The 20,271-nt window shown below is 40.0% G+C and overlaps 1 protein-coding gene across 1 annotated transcript in view; it reads left to right on the forward strand.

The window, feature by feature from the left end:
* Positions 1 to 20,271, forward strand: part of ARHGEF28 (Rho guanine nucleotide exchange factor 28) — a 101,259-nt gene that overhangs the window by 40,360 nt on the left and 40,628 nt on the right. The window contains exons 9-14 of the mRNA XM_059492108.1: positions 7,444 to 7,574; positions 10,047 to 10,348; positions 12,817 to 12,961; positions 14,236 to 14,347; positions 18,630 to 18,702; positions 19,211 to 19,334. Coding sequence (XP_059348091.1) covers positions 7,444 to 7,574; positions 10,047 to 10,348; positions 12,817 to 12,961; positions 14,236 to 14,347; positions 18,630 to 18,702; positions 19,211 to 19,334 — 887 coding nt within the window. The remainder of the gene's footprint in view (positions 1 to 7,443; positions 7,575 to 10,046; positions 10,349 to 12,816; positions 12,962 to 14,235; positions 14,348 to 18,629; positions 18,703 to 19,210; positions 19,335 to 20,271) is intronic.

The raw sequence follows: 20,271 nt of genomic DNA on the forward strand, positions 1-20,271 counted from the left end.
TGTGAGGTAGATTTTTTTCCTATCAAAAGTCCATCTCACTGTTTTTAATGCCTTTTTAGATAATGGAGTTGCAATTCTTTAAGAAGAAAGAAAGTATTTTTTCTCCAGATTATGTACTGTTCTTTACGATTGTTTTTATTTCTTTACTCTCTTAAAGCTTTTTTTTTCACTTCTTGATGTATATGTATCTCTAACTGAACAATTCTGACACCCTGGAGCTGCACGGGATGGCAGCAGCTGAAAAAGTTCTGCTGGTTGCAGTTATTCTCACTTAGGGAGAATTTGGCAATTCAATTATGCCTCAACAGCTAACAGGTTTTTGGGTTTTTTAAAATAATTATGAGAAAAAGCATACCAGAATGAAGAGAAAAATGAAATGGATCAGTTACTGTCTTTGCACAGTTAGACATTATCTTTCTTTGTGGAGAAATCTTCGGGAGGTAGGGATTACAGATGCTGTCAGTATGGGAAAGGGGGGTTTTAAGGAGGCTCAAAGACACTGACTGGTAAGTTTATGTAAGGAAAAGCTATGATTGGAAGTTTTAATGAGGAAAGAAAATTTTTTACTACATATAAAAGGAAAAGAATGAAGAAAAGAATGGCAAAAATATGATTTATGCTTCCTTTCTTAGAATTGGGAGGGTTTTTCTGTTTCAGAAAGGGAAAAAAACAAATCAGAGAAGTAAGATGCATCAGTGTCATTAAATACAGTAAGCCAAGAGACTCATTTTTACACAGACTGAGACTTTGACCTAGTTTAGAGTGGAAAATGTGTACAGAATTCATGTTTTAATGTGCAAGGCACTTCCTCAACTTTTTCCTGCTTTTCATGAGGAAATCCAGTATTTCCCAGCTGCACAGGAGTTTGTGCTGTGTGTATGAATGCACATGCAATTTGCAGAGACGAAATGAGTTGCAAGTTGCAGAGTATGTGTTTACTCCATCTCAAAAGAGGGCTTGTTTTATCTGTAAATACTGTAGCTGTGCGCTTAACCATCATTCACCTTTGTTTAGACAGATCTTTTTAAAATATTTGACCAGTTGTAAAGCACGGGATACAGATGTGGTGTTAGTGTGTTACAGTATTGCACCTTATTTTCCACCCCTGCTAATAGTATACCAACACAGTATATACACTGCTGACCTTATATGTGGGGTTGTTGGAGCAAGAAGGTGCTTTTGGGTACCTGTGCATATTTCAGTGGCAAAGTTCAAGGGTTTGTTTGTGCTTGGCTGATTGAAATTCTGTGTGTTGATGTGGTGGGAGAAGTGCCTTTGCAAGGGGAGAGCAGGCTCATGATCTAAGCACGTGATCTGTGTTATTTTCTGCAAGTGTTTGAACGTGACCAGTTGATCCTGGTGTGTAGGTGTGGGGCACCTAGCTTATGCCTGCATTTCATTCCTGCAGGGCTTCAGGTCTCAGTGAACAAGAGACTTGCAGTGCCTGGCAGGAAACAGTGCAGGGTTCTTCCAGACACTCCACAAATCATGAAATCTGTGCTGGGTGCTCCAGCTGTTCTGGACCATGGCATTTCAATGGCCACCCTTCCCCTCTGGAACATCAGGCTGTTGGTATCCTGACCTAGGGCTGCTCCTCTTGAGAGGCCGGGGAGCTGCACAGACTGTCCCACTCTTTGGAATGGAGAGTCAAAGTTATCACACATCACTTCCCATCATGTACATCAGTGTTTTCACGTTTTAAGGCCCAAAATTTCATTGCTGCTCAGGAACCTTCAGACTGTGTGTTCAGCTCCTGCCCTTCCCCTGAACTCCTGAAGTCTGTCAGGAGCCAAGTGCAGACTTATCTCCTTTGGGACATGCATTGCAGATTGCCCCCTCCTGCTGAAGTTGCTGGGCATGGAATATTTAAAGGGTAATTAGGCTATACAGAGAATGTGAACATGACTCTGTCTTAGTGATTGGACTGGGGAGAGGATCTAGGATTTTCTCCTTGTTGCAAGACACAAAAGATATTTATTTTGTTTTTTTTATGTGAAATTGTCACCAGGCATAGTCCTTGCTCTGCACAGTCCTACCTGCTCAGAGACAGTGACTCTCTCAGGCTTTTTGTGAGCTTTAAAAACCTTCAGTGGTGCTGAGAGTATCTGTCTCTGATAAGTCTGTCCTACCGCACTGGGAGGTGGGAGTTACACACTGAGTTCACTCTTGCAGAGGTGTGAAGTGAAACCAAACATCCCATATCATGGGAAAGTTTGTTGGGTTTTTTGTATACTGTTCTGTAAAATGAGACACGAACTTATTTCTGTTTGCATATTCATTTGTGTAGTAGGTAAGGTGCTTTCTTCAGGGAGGGAGTCAAGACTGTGAATCTCATGTTGAAAACAGCCCACATTTAGGTGAGCCCACATTTAGATGAGCAAGACCAAAAGTCAGATTGACAAGTGATTTTATTCTTAGTGGCTACTTTGGGATTACATTTTGAACATGTTGGCATTATTTTCCAGCATCTATATGCCTGATCCTCCTTGTTTAGTATACAGGTAACACAGTGCTTTAGTTTCCACTTTGTAGATTTAAGACAGTTAAATGTTCATCCATGACAATAGCACTTCAAAGCCTACCTCATTTTTCCTCCATGTAGGCTTATTCTCAAGTACTTGCTTAATTTTGCTGTCAGAAGTTGTGCTGTCTGAATGAAGGCCTAAGAAACCTCAATTAAGAGTGCAGTTCTCCCCCTGAAACTGATTGTATGGTTCATTCTGTAGATGTGCATGTTGCTTCAGTTGGACCTCTGCTAGGAACTTCTTTTTAAAAATTCAGGTGAGCTGTTTTTACAGCAGTAGTTCTGCAGTCCTACATGACCCATGCACTTAGCTGTCTGTAGTTTTCCCTGACTTCCAATTATACATTAACCCCTGTTCAGATTGCTGGGGGTAAATATGATGAGCTGTTGGAAAACTGTTCATGGTATTTAGAGAAGGGAATTCCTATTTTCTTTCCTGGCTCTTGGCTTGGTCATGTTGATGTATTTAAATGCTCTTTTACTGTGTGTTCTCCCATGAAACAGGTTAAGTTTTGATTTTTGTGAAAAAAAATCAGTGTTGTGTTCTTGCCATTTTCTGACACAGGCCATTCAAGGCTATGTGTTTTCTTTCACCAACATAAACCATGTTTTTAATTACTGCTATGATGATCTTTAAAGTTACAGTATTTGTATAAACGTTGTGGCTGGCAGAATACACAGACCTTGCTGTGTAACTCTACAATACTAGACAAGATGTAGAGAAGAGAAATTGTGCTTAGTTAGTCTTTGATCAAGGTCTTTTATTTTACCCATGTTTGGAGATTATTCTTTCCAGCATGATAGCTAAATAACATGTACATCTATCTTGACTGTTTATCAGGCAGATGGCAGAGAGCCACAGGGTCTTCTAAAGAAGGCATGTCTTTATTCTTTTTCTGTGATCACAGTGTAGAGCCAGAGGGTGTTCAGTTCTGGCAGAAGGGTTAGCTTGTTGAGCTGTGCTTGCTAGGTTGTTTCGGCAGCAAAGGTAATTCTCCTCTGTTCTATTCATGTAATTCTTACTGTAGTAAGCATCTTGAAATCCATTTCCAGTACCTTACAGAACCTAAACCCTTCTGGGGACACCTTTGCCGGTTTGCTTTGGCAGTTCTGTCTTTTCGCAAATGATGCTGAATTTTTGCATCTGCAATGTGAATAACCTCATTGAATGCTCAGGGAAGATTTTTGAGGCGTTTTATTTGAAAATGGATTTTGTTGATATGCTTCATATTTCAGGCAAGTTCAGCCTTGCTGCATATTACTGCTGGCGCCCAGTACACTGAGCTGTTACCTGCTGCCATGTTAACCTGGAGGGAAAGGTGTGCTGATGGTCCCTGTAAGATCAAGAGCACTTGTAGCCAGCAAGGCAGGCTGGAGGCAGTTAGCAAAGCTGTGGGAATGCAGTGTGTGATTTGGACATTTGCAATGACTTTGTCACTTTTTAAACTATGTGGGCCTTTCCAGTGGAAATAAGTTACTAGCACAGTCAATGTGTAATTAATATTGCTCTCCCCCACATTCAGCAAGGCTTTAAACTTCTCATGTTACAAAGTTAGTTTGATGTTGTCATTCCTTCACATGTTTGAAATTGAGGGGACGAGACAGCAGAGTGGGAGTAAAGAGGTACAGTGGGGTCATACTGCCATTGCACTCAATGATCTTGAAGAACTTTTCCAACATACAGAATTCCGTCATTCTATGAAGCCTGAAATAATTTGTTACCTTTTAAAACTCCAATGAATATTAATTTAGTCATCTCACATTTAACCACAGGCTAACTGGGGCATCTCCAGGAAAACATATGATATTTAATGTGGATAATTAATAAAGGTTTACAGACTGAAGATACTGCAGGTAGCATATTGTGCTATAGCTTGTACTTGCAGCATTTTTCTCCAGAATTTGTTACTTAGGTTTTTACTCTTGTACAGAATTTTAAAATAATGTAACATATTATTAGAAGGGGGATGGCTTTCTGGCTTGGGATGTTGCAGTCCACTAAGTGACTGTGAAGACCCAATGTGACATCCCACCCTGAAGGGGAAGAGATCACCCAAGATGCTCATAGATGGTCAAAATGAATGGCAAAAGAGAGCCCATAAAAGCTTACAAAATTTTAGTAGTAAATTACAATGTGGCATGGAAGATGTTATAAGGTAGTTCCTGGTGTCATCCTGTGTAAGCACACAGCAGTGGGTTTTTGATAAAGAGGTGGGTTGAAAAGGGAGATCACAGTCCTGGCTTCAATGTCAGTCCAGGCAGTGGGCTGTCCAGAGTCCTGGGGCTCATGTACAGCCCAGGTTTAGAGAAGTATGTTTATTTATATAATTTTTTTCACACCCAGGAGCTGAGTTTCTTGCTTTCTATACAAAAGAGTTATCATGCACAGTCCATTTTTCTAGATCTTTCTTGACCTGGGTAAGAGGGCTTTTGGCGGTCTTGGGATGTCTTGACCTTTCTCCTACAGTCCATGCCTACTTCTTTACCTCTTTCCTGCACTTGAGCTGTATTGTGTTGTGCTTATCTCCAGGATCCAGAAGAAGGATATTTGTCTCAGAAAAGTGCTGCCCTACCTCTTGAGCCACATCCTGTTCCTTCTCACAGCATGTCATTATGGACAATCCTTGGCTGGCTCCACAGCTGTCTGTCTGTTGGTGTTTGAGACATACACATCAGCCCCCTTATCTTTGAGGTTTCTGCACCCAGCAGTAGGGACTATTGCTGAAATCAAGAAACTGACTTCTTAGGGTGAGGTTTACGCTCTGGTGTGGGAATCCCTTAATGCCTGTTTTTCGGGGTATGTGTTGAACCTTTGCCAGCCTAACACTGGAGGCGTACACCACCCTTGCCTGTTGTACCCCATGGGTTTATATAAGAGAGGGAGTGCAGGCTGGAGGCGGCATTAAGCATACAAGAAGCAATGCAGACTGACACTTTTTTGCCTCGTTGTTGGTTTAAGACCAGCCCTTGGAAAGCTTTATATGCCTCAAGAAAGTACTGTCAATTTTGCCAAATCACATTTCCTTATGATGTGAGATGCCAGAGTTTGATGAGCTGCTGTACAAAACAATGCTTTTATATTATTTATAAACAAAGGCTTTGGGATCTTGTCAGACACAAGGAAATGGTTTGCAGCTTTAGCAGTTCTCAATATGAGAGTCACTAAAATCATGTTAAAATTCTTGCATTGATGGAGAAACAAAATGAGATGCGTAAGGATGTTTTAATGGTATGAGATCCCACAAGTCCTGCCAGGACTTGAAACCAAAAATTCATATTGTGCCATTTCTAAATGGGAATTGCCATCTTTCTCTAAGTATAGAAGTTACTGTTCTTAGGCTTTATGAGATGGAATCTTAAAATTAAATAAAAGCTGTGGTGTATCATTGCAGATTTGGCAGTGGTCTTGGTTTTTTATTTTTCAAAGCAACAAATGCACCAGATCTTAATAAGTGTTGTTTCTAATCCAATTCTATTTTTTTTTATTATGAATTTTCTTGCAATCTGATTCCTATAAGCGTCTTGGATGGGCTTTGAGCAACCTGATCTAATGAAAGGTGTCCCTGGGCATGTTTATGGGGTTGGATTAGATAAACTTTAAACTTTTCTTTCAACCCAAACCATGCTATATGGCTCTGTGACCTTCCAAAAGCAGTTACATTGCTATATTAATATAGTGTGAGGAAAGTCTTTAGTGGTATCTTTTCCTTTACATCTCAGTAGAAAATAAATTTCTGATGCAGCATAGAGAAGATTTTAAAAATAATATTCAATAAAAGACAAACTCAAATTAAATTTATTGAGTGGTTTGATTTTGGATATTTTACTGTGTGGAATAGTTTCCTCTATCACATCATTCTTATGCTAGTGTGTCTCCATTCACTTCCAATGGCAATGCTTGCCTTACAGTGTTTTAAGGAAAACGGTATTATGAACTGTATTTTTTTTAGCCCATTTTCACACAGTCTGTAGCAGCCTGTTTTTGTGCTTTGTTAAATTTTACTTGTTTTACATTCGGAAGATAACCCAGCTCAAATGCTGGACCCTTCATTCTTATAGCCAGTTTTAAGAGAAATGGGCCTGTAGGACAAGATTTCTGCTGCTCAAAGGCATAAAATACACAGCCTGTCCAGCTTTTTTTAATATTTGTAGTCACGAGCACACTTTCAAAAACTAAACTCTGGCTTTCTGTTAATGATTTCTGGTGAAACTGTTCAAAAGCAGATCAGATGCAGTATTCATCCTAAACATCCTCTTAATGGATCAAGTCTTCCTTGATTGCTGTCACTCTGTAAAGGCAGTATTAGTGGTATTTTATTTATATCTCTTTTGCAATTTTATTGTGTTTTTCTAAATTTTGTTTTTTTGTTTGTTTGGTTGGTTTTGTTTTAAGAACATGAATTTGATTCTTTGGTCTAAGATTAATATTTATGTGGTTGCCAGTAGGTAGAATACTTTAGTAGAATCATTATTTGATTGCAGTTGAACAGTATTTCATTTATTTAATGTATCAAGTGTCAGGCATTTAATGTATAGGCAGAATCATGCATAATTCTTCCCAGCCCATAAATCTTGTGCTGTGTTCTTCTGCAACCACAAATCTCTGCAAAGTTCTCCTTAGGTGTAAAATAGTAGCTTTTGCTAGCCAATACACAGGAACATTTATTTTTTATTTATGTGAATTATTCTGTGGTACCCTTGAGAGTCTTGACAGCTGTAAGCTTCCTGGAACATATAGCAAATATTGGGCAGTTATGAAATGAGCACATTTTGCTGTGGTAGCACAAGTATTACTCAAATTGTAATGCTAAGATTTGGTTCTTAATGCTTAACTTTGCATTTTTTATGGTAGTACATATACATGAGAAGGAAATGGTTTGAGATTTAATGGAAAATTTCCCATACTTTTTATTTTCCAGAGCACAGACACTCTACCCTTGATGTTCTTAGGAAATTGAAGTCTGCCCCTACTTTCTTTGCTGCAACCAGGCTTTCTCCCATGCTGAGTGGAAGTGATGAAGTATATGCAAACTGCATGGTAGTAGACCAAGTAAGCTTATATTTGAACTTCTGGCTAATTTTTCTTCATTTTTGGTTAATTTAGTTGCATAATAGTAGGATCTTCTGGATCTGTCAGCAGTGCTGCCAATTAATAAAATTTTAAATGAAAACCAATAATATCTTACTCTTCTCTGCTATATATTGTAACCTTTGTATGAGGTCTCTTTTAACAGATTCAGTCAATTATAGGAATTACTCTCCCTAGACTGCAAGAAGAACTCTTAAGGCAGGCTGTCTCTTCTGTGTGTTTGTGAGCTAAACAACATGTGCTTCTCAACAATATTACTTGTTTGTGTGCATTTCAGATTTCTGAATTCTGTGTACATTCACAGTTCAGATGAATTTGCTGGATAATTTCAGATGTTAATTATAAGCTCACAGTGAGGCCTACAGGCTCAACAAAAACAAGACATTGGTGAAAAGGTGAAGTTGATGTCCTAAAGCTGTCATGGAACACTCTGATATTGGAGGTCCTCATTAGAATTCCCATTTCTGATTTGTCACCAACACTGGAGATGACCTAAAGTGACATTTTACATCACCGTGTTGCACCTGGAACCTTTCTTTCATGTTGCACTCAGATACCATAATTTAGAATGTGGGCATGAGTCTGACTAGTCACAACTTGTGTGTGGTGGCTTGGTCTAGCTAAAGAGATGCCAGATTCTGCTGGTGTGTAGCTATTTTTCAGTGATGCTTTAAGATATTTATGTATTTGTAACCTGCTTTGAGCTCTCCCTTGCCCGAATGTTGGAATATAGGAGTAAGAAATTATCAGATAATGTTAGAAGTCTAAGATGTTGCAAGTGTGATTTTCCCCCCCTTTTTTGCCTCCTGCCCACCCCTACCCCTTTGCCTGAAACACTTCACCCAGTGCATTCACTGCAGATCCAGTTCATGTGACAGCTGAGATGGAAGTTTGAGTCAGAGGCTTTTTTGTGTTCAAAATGCACAGAAGAGATGTAGTATAGATTACATATATATGTGTAGTATATCTATATATTTATCTATATAAACATATCTATATATCTGTAACATATATTACAGATGAATGTAAGAGATGAATGTATGTAATAATGATGTGCATAAGTGAGCATCTGTCAGGGGACTATAAAGTGCAGTCTTTGAACCCTTGATTTGAACAATATTGAGTTTGGAAGGACAGAGCTGCATCTCCATTACAGATGGAGATGTTACCCAAGTGTATTGCTCAGGGGGCCTTCAGCTTGGGTTGCTAACCTTTGCTTGCCATGTGGCCACATTCTGCTTTTTAAAATTACTGACTGGGGCCAAATTCTCTCTTAAGCACCACTCAGCAGGAGCCAGAGTGGCTGCTGGAGAAGGTCCCTCTGGTGCTGAGGAGGAACATTGCCCAGACAGGAATAACTTTTCAGGGGGAAACAGCTGCATAAGACCTGGGAAAAGCATTTTACCTTCGTGCATGTCATGTGCACAGCGCAACAGAAGTATTTCCAGACTTGCATGTGCTGTAGCTTTGAATGCATATGTGGGCTGCTGCAAAAAGGCCAGCAGTTCTTCCTGTCTTTTACTAAGAGAAGCATAATTAAGATGGGGATGAAAGCACATCTCAAGAGGAACTCGAAAAGAGGAAGTAGCAATCAGAAACAGCAGGGCTTTAGAGATGCTTGCAGTCCTTCCTTTATTCTTGCCTTGATACTGGCGCTTTTTGTAGATTGAGTGTTTTAACTGGCAATGTGACTTTTCAGTATTATTCAGTATCTAATTACGTGACTGTTGCCTCAAGCTAAAAGACTAACAGTGAACTGTATTTTAGTATCTTCTGCAGAGTCAACAGGGAATTATTTGTGACTAGAGTCTAAATCCTGATCCCTGTACCTGAGAAAATAGAATTTCCAAATCCATTCCTGTCTTTCTGCAAAAGGAGAGGTGCTTCAGGGCCCAAATTGCTTAATGGCAAAAAATAAGAGTAATTTCCCTTCCTTCCCTGGAGAAACTGTGTTCCAGGTCATGTATATTTATCACAAAGCTTAGGAAACTGGTGCTGAAAAATTAAAAGTGCATGATGTGTAGGCTGATTTTTCCAAATTAAATTGCACAATGTTTGAATTCTCTTCCATATGTCTCCCACATGAATGTATTATGCATATTTTTTGCTCACCTTAAGGATAGTTTTTAAATAAAATCTATAAATATTTGTATCAGTACATTTAATAAAATGTATAAATATTAGTGATAAATTCAGAAGACTTGGAAATACTAATTAATTGCTGCTCTAATTAGGAAAAAAAAGTAATGCAAAGTCCAGAATCCCTTAGTTATGTAAATTGCCTTAAATTCATGTGGTGTAGAAAGTAATAGGGAAATAACCCACAAAACATATAGCCATAAATAAAATGGCAAACTTCTCAGGTCCTTGCTTCCTGACAATCTGTCAACAATATGTTGTTGCCTCTTACCAGCACTCATTTTTTACCTGCAGGCTGGAGACTTAAAGCCTAACTACATTCATGGAGATGGTGTCAGCAGTGAAATGTGTCTGAACCCTACCAACTCAGTCCCGATGGATACAAGCTCTTCGTCTCCCTCCCTTGAGGAGAATGATCAATTTATGTATCTCCCAAATGAAGAACGTCAAAGGCCAGTAAAGAGAGAAGAAAACACGATATTAAGACATGGCATTTCATCTTCTCATCTGTATGTGGCAGATTCATATCTTCCATTCAAGACCCATGGATCTATTAAGGATCGGAGCCAACTTTATGCTGACATGAAAAGAAGAAGGTATGGAATTGACTTGATGGTATGGCCAGAATAAGCATTATTTATTACCACCTTTTGTTTGAAAAGGTGAAGCAGAATCTGAAGTGATAACTACTATTATTGGGGTGAAACCTCTGTTTTTCTTCACTAATATTTATTGTCCTAATAATCTGTTTTCATAAAATAGCTGTGAAGACCTTTTTAGTAAATGTATCTTGAATGCAAATGGATACTTTTATACCTTTATTTCTTGTATGCAAATAGTCTTAATAAATAAAAAATAAAAGAATCAGCTCTTCACTGTCACTGCCATTGTAGCATTTTTGACAGATAACAGAATTTCACTGTGGTTTTCCTCAGTTATATGTTCCATTAAGAAAATTATGAAAAAATCTGTTGAAGTCTCTGGGAATCTTTCAAGTCTTTAAATAGGCCTGTAGAAGGCCTCCTGATTCCATAGGTATTTATCTCAAAAGACACAGCGCAGAGTGTATCTGCTGTTAGGTTCAGACTGTTTTCTTCTCCATTGCTGGTACACAAGGTTTGCTGCCATTTGTCTGAAGACCCTCCTCCAAACGGCTTCAGAAATGCAGAGAGCTTTGAAGATGGAACTATAACTTTGGTCATTAAACGTGGATTTTTAACAATTAATTTAAAATTAAACAATTTAACAATAAATTTTCTTGATGAAAAACTTTATTACTTCTCTGAATAGACGAGATTCCTTCTTATGCAGGAGGAAATCTGAATCTTGCTCCCACCTTCTGGGGAGTATTAGGACTAGTTGGAAGTAGAGCATCAGATCTATGTAAAAACAGCAAGGAAGAGAAAGGCCAGCCAATTATTATTTAAAATGGGCAATAGGATTTTCTCTACCTTAATTCTGAGTTTCTTATGCAACTATGAAGTGCCACTAGCAGGAATATTTAACACAGATAATATAATAAATGTCAGGCAGAGTTTTTCTTTCACACTCTTTTTTTGGTGTTTGTTGTTGTTTGGGTTTTTTTTTTTTTTTGTTTGCTTTTTCTTGCTAGTTATAGGAATGTCATGTAGCATACTATAATCTTCCTGTGCCTCTAGTCAGAACCATTTTTATCCTATGTATTTTTAAACAGCCCCACCCCTTTTAAGACCTTGGTTAGGTTCCTGTATGAGAACTGTATATAAATATATACACCTGTATGAGAGTGTATATAAATTTTCAGAGACGTGATTTGCCTTAACATGTCATATGACATATGTAATTGATCCAAATATTAGGCATAAAATAAGACCAGTAATATGTTATTCTCTTTTTAAAACAGCTTCTTATGTCAGAGAATTTCCCTAGAGAAGTTACCACAGTAAGTCATGGACACTTGTCTGTTGACACAGACATGTACTGCTTTTTCAATTTTAACATGTGACAGTAACTGATAATGCATTTATATAAGTTGCTTCTGATATGTCATGTGGGCTGTTATTCAGAAACATTGCAAAATATTGTCCCCAGAATTGTAATAAGGAAGCAGTTTCAGACAGTAGTGATAGATTTGTGCTTCAAAAAAGTAGTGGTGTGTGAAGGAATTTTTGTGCGATTATCCGTGGTAGGAACTCTGGCTATTTAGAAATACCACACATAATTTAAAGTTTTATGTTGTAAGGCTGGAATGCTGTTGCAAGCAGTCAACCATTCCTTTCAGACACTCTGATGAAGAGACCATGAACTTGCTCTTGCAGGTAACAGGCCTCATCCTGGAAAACTCTGATACTGCTGAGCAGCTTTGGTGCACTCTCCTGTTCAGGAATCTTTTCCAATAAAATAGTCTCTATGTGTCTGACATATTGATTTAGCCAGAGATTTTTCAGTCTGCTTGTTGCTCTCTATGTTTTTTGATGTCTATCTTTTGAACTGAACCTCATAAACTATCTCAAGACCCTCCTTAATCTCTTCTTTGTGTTTTTCTCTTCCATCTTCTGTCATGAAGTCACAGATGTAGATAAAAATATCTGTTAACAGCCATGTCATACCTTCCAAATACACACACGTACATAGTATCCATCTATATTCACGTATACTAAAATCTGAGGTAGTTCTCTCAGTTCCCCTTACTGTCTCAGCTCTCCTTATCTTCTTTGATGTGAGACAGGTTTATGCCTGGAACAAAAAATCTCATTTTTTGGGAGATGCTGAGCATGTGTCTAAAACTCATGATCCAGAGGTGGCTGGCTGTGGTGGGAATGTGTGTGATCCTGGGTGATGCAGATACCTGCACTGTAGATCCGTGAGATGGCGTCAGAGGGTCCTGGACAGGGAAACTGACTGCCTTGACCAGGTGGCTGCGGACCTGAGAGACACCTCAGGACATGGTTTACCTGACATAGTCATGGTGCTTTGGGCTGTCATTGGTCAGAGGATTCAGCCAGAACTTTGCTTAATGCATTAAGGTTGAAGTAAATTGCTGTGAGGAACTCAGGGAAGTTAAAGATTTTGTTGTCTTCTTCAGTTCAAGTCTCGATGACCTTGAAGTAGACAATGCAAGTGGAGGTGTGTCGGACAGATCCCATGTTCACTACCGTCCCCTCAGCTCTTCAGAGGCCATGGCTTCTAGCAGAGATGGATTTGACTTAACTACCAGTCTGCAGCCCAAGGTATTTGACTCTGTCTTGGTTTGAATTGTTTTCCTTTTAAGTAAATCACTGAAACTATGTGAGAAACATCTGAATCTGAAGGAGAAAGATGAATTCCCAGCTGGCAGTCCTAGTCTCTCCAGGGACCACTCACATTGAGTTGTGAAGCTGAAACTGGCTGTGGCTGAGCTGGGCACCTGCCATGGGAAGAAAGTGTCCATCAGAGATTTACCTCAGCTTTAAAAAACACACCATCTAATGGAAATGTTTCAAAGGAAATATTTCAGGTTCAGTGAATCAGCATTTTTTTAACCAAAATATTTTTAGCGAGAAAATGTTTAACCAGCTCTAGTTATGTGAGAGAGTAATGGTTTGTAAAGAGTAAAACTAGCCTGCTGCCTGTTTTACAACAATTTCTACACTCAGGGAAATTCAGTTGGGGTGTCCACTGATTGATGTAAATCTCTTTGTTATGGTTTTCTGAAGTATCCTATCTACATTAATTTTCATTAGAGGTCTTCAGACACATACATAGAGTTATTTCTTGTTTGCAGAGATTCTTTATGATTTTTTTAGATGCACTTTCTGCCACTATAGAACTTTATCTGACCTTCAGCAAATGATTTCATGAAGGGAGAAAAAAGAGTTCAGCAAAAAAATTAATTATGATAGGGCTTCTTTAAAAACCAATAAGGTAAGCATTTTACAGGAGTTTTAGGAATAGTCTCTATTTAAGTGTAAATAACGTATCAAAAATTGGGGGATTTCCTTTCAGGTTTTGTTGTTGAGATATTTGGTAAGTGGAAAATGTTTTCAAATATGATAATGATTAAAAAAGCAAAAAACAACATAGAGAAAAGAAAAAGAGGTCAGCTCCTTTCTTCGGAAACTCTGACATCAGTAATTACTAAGGCATGCCAAAGTCTCCATGAAATGTTGTTCAAGTATTAAAGTAAGATCAGTGCCTTCCTTGGTAAAAGGAGATAGCTTGGTCATCAGAAATAATGGCCAGCAATACTGTGGGGATGTCACTGGTTACCAAATTGTAGAAGAATGTAAGCTTTCTTTTTTTTTCTTAGTCAAACTTGCATCCACAACTTATTTCCTGTAGCATACAAAAATTTGTCATGGTGAAAGTATGGCAGACTTCCTAGGAATTCACATGAAGTTGTCAAAAATTCAACTTGAAGCCAAGAAAATTGATGTGACTGGTCAGTTGTTCCTGATTTATTTTGGTTTTGTTGTTGATGCAGTTCAAAATGACACAAGATTTCATTTGCTGCAATTTCTCATAGGAATACACAGTGTTTGGAGTTCGGTCACGCTCCTATTCCTACTCCTCATCCAAACGTGTGGTGGGAAGACCTCGCATTCCTCGTGATTTTGGAGCTGGGGATTCAAATGGAGGTCAGTTCTCTGGCTTTGCATTATTCAATACCTGCCTACTTCAGGCCCAATGTTGTTACTTTACAGATGTTACTTTACAGAGCTCACCAGTGTCTATGTTTGGTAGCTCCTTCAGGGCTAGTAGTAGCTACTAGATGGTATCTAGTAGCTACACCATCATCCCTCAATTTTCTCCCATCTATAGTCCCATCATGCCCCCATGATACAGCGACTGTCCTTGACAGGGCATACAAATGGAGAGAGCAATAGCCACAGAAACGAATATAGACAGGGCAATAATCCTCTCATTGGAAGATCCTTACCCTAGCCTCCTGCTAAGTGTCTGACAGAGACCAGGAGGAAGCCCGGAATGATACAGAAGAGGCATCAAAGAAGACAGATGGTTCCAACTTCCCACAGATCCTAAGCAATCTCTGAAACACAGGTGGGCTGTGGTACCTTTACAGGCTGGGAAGTAAAACCCACCCACTTCATCAAGTAGAGTCAGAGATGTCTCTGAAAGAAGTTTGTAATTTTTTATGACTTGTGATTTGACATGTTTTATTTTCAGACACATAGTTTCATGTTTAGAAGACAACACACACTTTTCTCAGTAAGGATATGGGTTATATTTAAAAAAAGCCTGTCCATTGCCATACTTCCAGCTTGTTTCTCACTCCAGTATACCTTCAGTTTTTCGCTAGAGACAGGACATGTAAGCCACAGTGGACAACTGGAGAAGTTTTGGATGCTGTATCATTGGACGTGTTCAAGGCCAGGTTGAACAGGGCTTTGAGCTACCTTGTCTAATGGTGACCTCTCTGCCTGTGGCAGAGGGGCTGGAACTAGATAGAATAATCTAATTAAGATTGGAAATGATTCCAAGGTCTACCCATTCAATGAGGAAATTCTTCCTTCAGGATGTCCAACCTGAACCTCCCTTGAAGCAGTTTGAGGCCTTTTCTCTTGTGCTGTCACTTGTTGACTTGGAGAGCAGGCCGACCCCCACCTGGCTGCACGCTCCTTTCAGGCAGCTGTAGAGAGTGAGGTCACCCCTGAGCCTCCTTTTCTCCAGCCTAAACAGCCCCAGCTCCCTCAGCTGCTCCTCATATGACTTACTCTGTAGAATCGTCACCAGCTCTGTTGCCCTTCTCTGGACATGCTCCAGCCCTTCAATGTCCTTGGAGTGAAGGGCCTAAAACTCAATACAGGATTCCAGGTGTGGCCTCACCAGTGCTGAGTGCAGGGGGTCAATCCCTGCCCTGCTCCTGCTGGCCACACCATTGCTGGCACAGGCCAGGATGCCATTGGCCTTCTTGGCCACCTGGGCACAGCCTGGCTCATGTTCAGCTGCTGTCACCAGCACCCCCAGGTCCTTTCCAGCCATTCTACCCCAGCCTGTGGCACTGCCTGGGGTTGCTGTGACCCAAGGGCAGGACCCAGCACTGGGCCTTGTTGAACCGCACACCATTGGCCTCCGCCATGATCCAGCCTGCCCAGATCCCTCTGCAGAGCCTTCCTGCCCTCCAGCAGATCAGCACTCCCATCCAGCTTGGTGTCTTCTGTGAACTGACTGAGAGTGCATTTGATGTCCTCATCAGATCAGTGTTAAAGATACAAAACACAATTGGCCTCAGTGCTGTCCCCCTAAGAACAGTGTTGCTGACAGACTCAAAACTGGATATAACTCCACTCATCACCAGTCTCTGGGCCCAGCCGTTCAGACAGTTTTTTATCCAGCAGAGTGCACCTGTCCAAGCCATGAACTGCCAGCTTTCTCAGTTGGCTGGGCCTGATGACCTGGTTGTCGTGTATGTGCCAGTCATCACTCTCAAGATACTCTGTTCCATAACCTTCCCCAGCACTGAGGTCACCAAGGTCAGGCTGACAAGGCTGTAGTTCCCCAAATCCCATTTCTGACTCTTCTTGTAGATGGGCATCACACTTGCAAACCTCCAGTTATCTGTGGTGTCCCTGGTTAAACTAGGATTGATCATAAGTGATATAGAGTGGCCTTTCTAACCCTAACCACTCTGATTCTTTGACATTCAATGTGAATGAAACATACAAAAAGTGTGAAAATGTTGTCATTAACTTTGAAAGCACTTAACAACTTCAAAAACTGTTGGGGGGGTTGAGATACACAATGTCTGCAGGCTTCTTTTTTCCTAAGAAACTGAATTAAGCAGTGCAGCAAATAACTTCTATCATGTTACTCAAACTCACGGTATGATTTCATGTCACCTTGTAAGGAGGAGTAAGTATTGCAGCCTGCAGGATGCAGCTATGTTGTACTTTCATCCATCTCCTAAAGTATTTGTAATTATTTATATTCAACGCTTTAGGTGAAAAGTCTTTGAAAAAGACTAGAAGAAAAAGCTAGAAGCTCACAGAATTAAAAGCTAGCAGAATAGTAAAGCCCTGTGTCATGCTTAAAGTTAAAACAGAATTCCTTTGACACTGCAGCTGAGGGACTTTCTTGGTGTCACAACCCCTTAAGTTTCACCCAGACATCATTACTTGCCCTGATTTGTTATGGGCTTGAGTCCATTTTCTTTTCATTCTTTCTCCTCTTCCTTCTGGGACAGTCATTGTTGGAGAAGGTGGAAGCCCATTCTTGTCCAGACTTTAGAAGCAGGGTGTTCTACGCCTGCACCACAGATGCAGTATAATGCTGGGAGGGAGGGTGGTGGTTTGCTGAGCTTCCTGCTGGCACTTCCTTCCACCAGCACTGTGCCTCTTTTTGTCAGCATTTTCCAAGTATGGGAGCATTGAACACAGTGTTTGGCAGCTGGCAGTGGTGATTACTGTGCGAGGCAGGCACATCTGTGCTCACTTTGAGCAGTTTTATCTGGGTGTGTAACTAGCCTGGGAACTTGGTCCAAGAAGCTGGCTCAGATAGTTCATCCTGATCATCGTGGACTGTAGCAGGATTACGTCTGGGCTTGTGCAGGAGTCTGCACGTGGAAGACCTCCCCCTTCACCTCAGCCTAGCTGCCAACACTTTGGACATCTTGCTTAGGGCTTATCTATGCAAGAAGGAGATGCAGCTGCCCTTGCACATTGCAAAAAATCTAAGCTAAAGCAGATGAATTCAGAATGACAACAGGACCTTTTTTTTCCACACAAAATATGAGAAAAAAAGAGGCAAAACACCATCCTTTTCTTGTGCAAACTTTAAAACGTGCTCAGGTTTAAAACATATTACCTGCCTTTAATTTGGGAGGGTTTTACCAGGCTGTAACAGTAAAGGATTTGTGCCTGCTCTGTAGATGGTGTGCTCATGAACAGAGGTTCATTCCTCCTCCAGGCCCTTACACTCTCCAAGTCTCAGCTCCACGGTGCTGTTTTGCATGAGACATCTCCTATGATTATGTGGTGTTGGTTTTTTACAGAAGCTTCCTGTGGCACAGATTGTGCCTGACAGCTAACTGAAAGGCCCATTTTGTTTTGCTGCCTCTTTGGTAAATATTCTAGCTCTTGCTAACCTGATGTCTGCATTTCTCTGAAGAGATGTGGATTCAGCAAAGAGTGTTTAAGCCTGTATCTAACTTCAAAGAAAGCACAGTCTGGTGCTTTGACTTAGGCAAGCACGTATCTTTCTGAACTGTACCTGTGGTAGCTTTGCTAAAAAGATCTGCAAAAGGGAAGTGGCTTTTAATTTGAAAATGGTAGTGTTCTCTACAGTATTTGGCTTATTTTCATCCAAAACAACCCAACTGAGTTGTTTTTCTTTTATTTTGCTTTTTAGAGAGCTTGTGAAAAGTATCGCCTTGGGTCATGTGTTTATAGGATCGTAGAATTGTAGAAGACACAAATTTGTAGAACATTAAACATCCTAGGCAGTACCTAAGGTAGTATGACTCTGTGTAGAAGGATTTTTTTTTTAAATAAAGCTGCATAAGATATGTAGCTGCAAATGGTAGAATAATGTCATTAAGATATTTTATAACAAATTATATGAAAAGAAAAATGAAGGGAGAGTCATTCAAGTCTATGTTGTTAAGAAAAACAAAAGAAATAATTTATGCTGTTCTTAAAAACAGCATAAATTGTTTGCAGGGACTGGCATTCAGTGATACCCTTCTCAGTTCTGTCAGAGCCTGTCATCTAAAAGCTTAGTAGGAAGTGGTCTTAACCTAGAAAAAGCTGTTTCTAACGTATGTATGCTTTTGCCTTCCTGATTTTCAAATGACATTGCAAACCCTCCATGGTAGCCTTATGGCTTGGTGGAGGTTGTGAGTTTGAAATGAGCCAGATGAGCTTGCAGTGTGAGTGCCCTGTGGCTGTTTGTGTCTTGCAGAGCGCGTGTACAGCCTGCCCGAGCAGTGCCGGGAGCAAAGGTACGGGTGCGTGTCGCGGAGAGCCGGCAGCAGGTCTGTGCCAGAATGCCATGTAGGGAGCCCTTGGGCAAGAGACCTTCCTTCCACGTGGGCTTTGAGCAATGGGGTAGAGGCTCCTGGCTTCTGTGAACTCATGCTTAAACCGTGTGCCAAGCTCAACCCAGCTCTCACTGCACACATCCTGCAGCAGGGATTTACTGGGATGTGCAAAGCAGGGATGGGCTGCTGCCTGCTGCTGGGGCTCCTGTCCACTGTAGGAATGTCCAAACCACTGCAGTAAAAGCTGGGCAGCTTTTGATACCAGCTGTAACATAGGCAAGCTTGTTACACATTGCACAGGAAGAGTGCTTATTGGCAAGTGTTACTTCTTTTTGTATAGGAATAGCAATCTTTTTCATGATACGTTAAACCCACAACAAAGCTTGTAATTGTAAATGTTAGGTGAAACAAGCACTGTCCGGATTCTGCTATATGTTAATTAAAGGAGTGTTGCTGTTAATTAAAAGAGTGAGGAACATTTTTTCACTGGTCTCTGTTTTAGAATACAGGAAGAGGGATGGAATAAATATGTTGTACCCTCAAAAAATGAGTCTGAAAAATATAAAGTGAGTCGGACTTTCAGCTTTCTGATGAACAGGATGACCAGCACACGGAATAAAGGCAAGGTAATTTGGGATTTATGTCCATATTATTACATATGATTATGTCACTGTAATTAAGTGTATTATAGATGGAAGCTGCTTTTTCGTGTAAAGATAAATTGTTCATTACAAAACCACAAAAGTCATAGGAAGACTCTTTTCACTTTTCTTTTTTTAAATTTAAAACACGTGCAGGTTACCCTGAAATGGTATTTGTATTAAAAACCAGCTTTGCTTTGATGTCATTAGGAATTCTGTGTAGTGATTTAGCAAATATTTTAATGTATGAATTACATTTAAGAAATATTTTCTTTCTTAAATAAAATTAAGAGATATGGGCCTGTTCTTGGAATTGCTCTCAAAACATAATTGAGTATGTAAAATTCTACATTAGGATGTAATTAGTTGAATTTGCCTTATTTGAAGTTAATGCCAATTCTTGCATAAGTAAACAATGAATAGTGTTAAAGAGTTTGAGAATTGAGGCCTGCACAGGCGAACAGTCCTACTACAGAAGGTAGATTACAACACTGTAACTTAATTCTAAGGCATATTAATTTTAGATTAATGACATCAGTCGGCAGCTCGAAAGACAGGCTTGGCCTCCGGGATCTTTCTGGGTGGCCTTTTGATGGCTTTGCAGGCTCCCTAGTATGCCCTCCTGTGCCCCAGGACAACCTAACAAACACAGATGTGAAGGTGTTTGTCTGAGACAGTGCCTTCAGGAGTGTCAGGGCTGACTATGAACATGTGAACATATATGTCTGGTTGTGCAGCTTGTGTCTGTAGGTTCTCCTAAGGTATAACAGTCAGTAACTAGAAGTATAACCTGTATACCAACTACGGTAGTGGAAAAATAGGCAGAATTTATTAAATTTTTTACCACTCATTAAAAATAAGTTGTTTCTAATGTCTTCTAAGATCTAAAGATAACTCTTCTAAATTTGCATAACTGCACCTC

This window comes from Ammospiza nelsoni, chromosome Z, assembly GCF_027579445.1.
Source record: "Ammospiza nelsoni isolate bAmmNel1 chromosome Z, bAmmNel1.pri, whole genome shotgun sequence".
NCBI lineage: Eukaryota > Metazoa > Chordata > Aves > Passeriformes > Passerellidae > Ammospiza > Ammospiza nelsoni.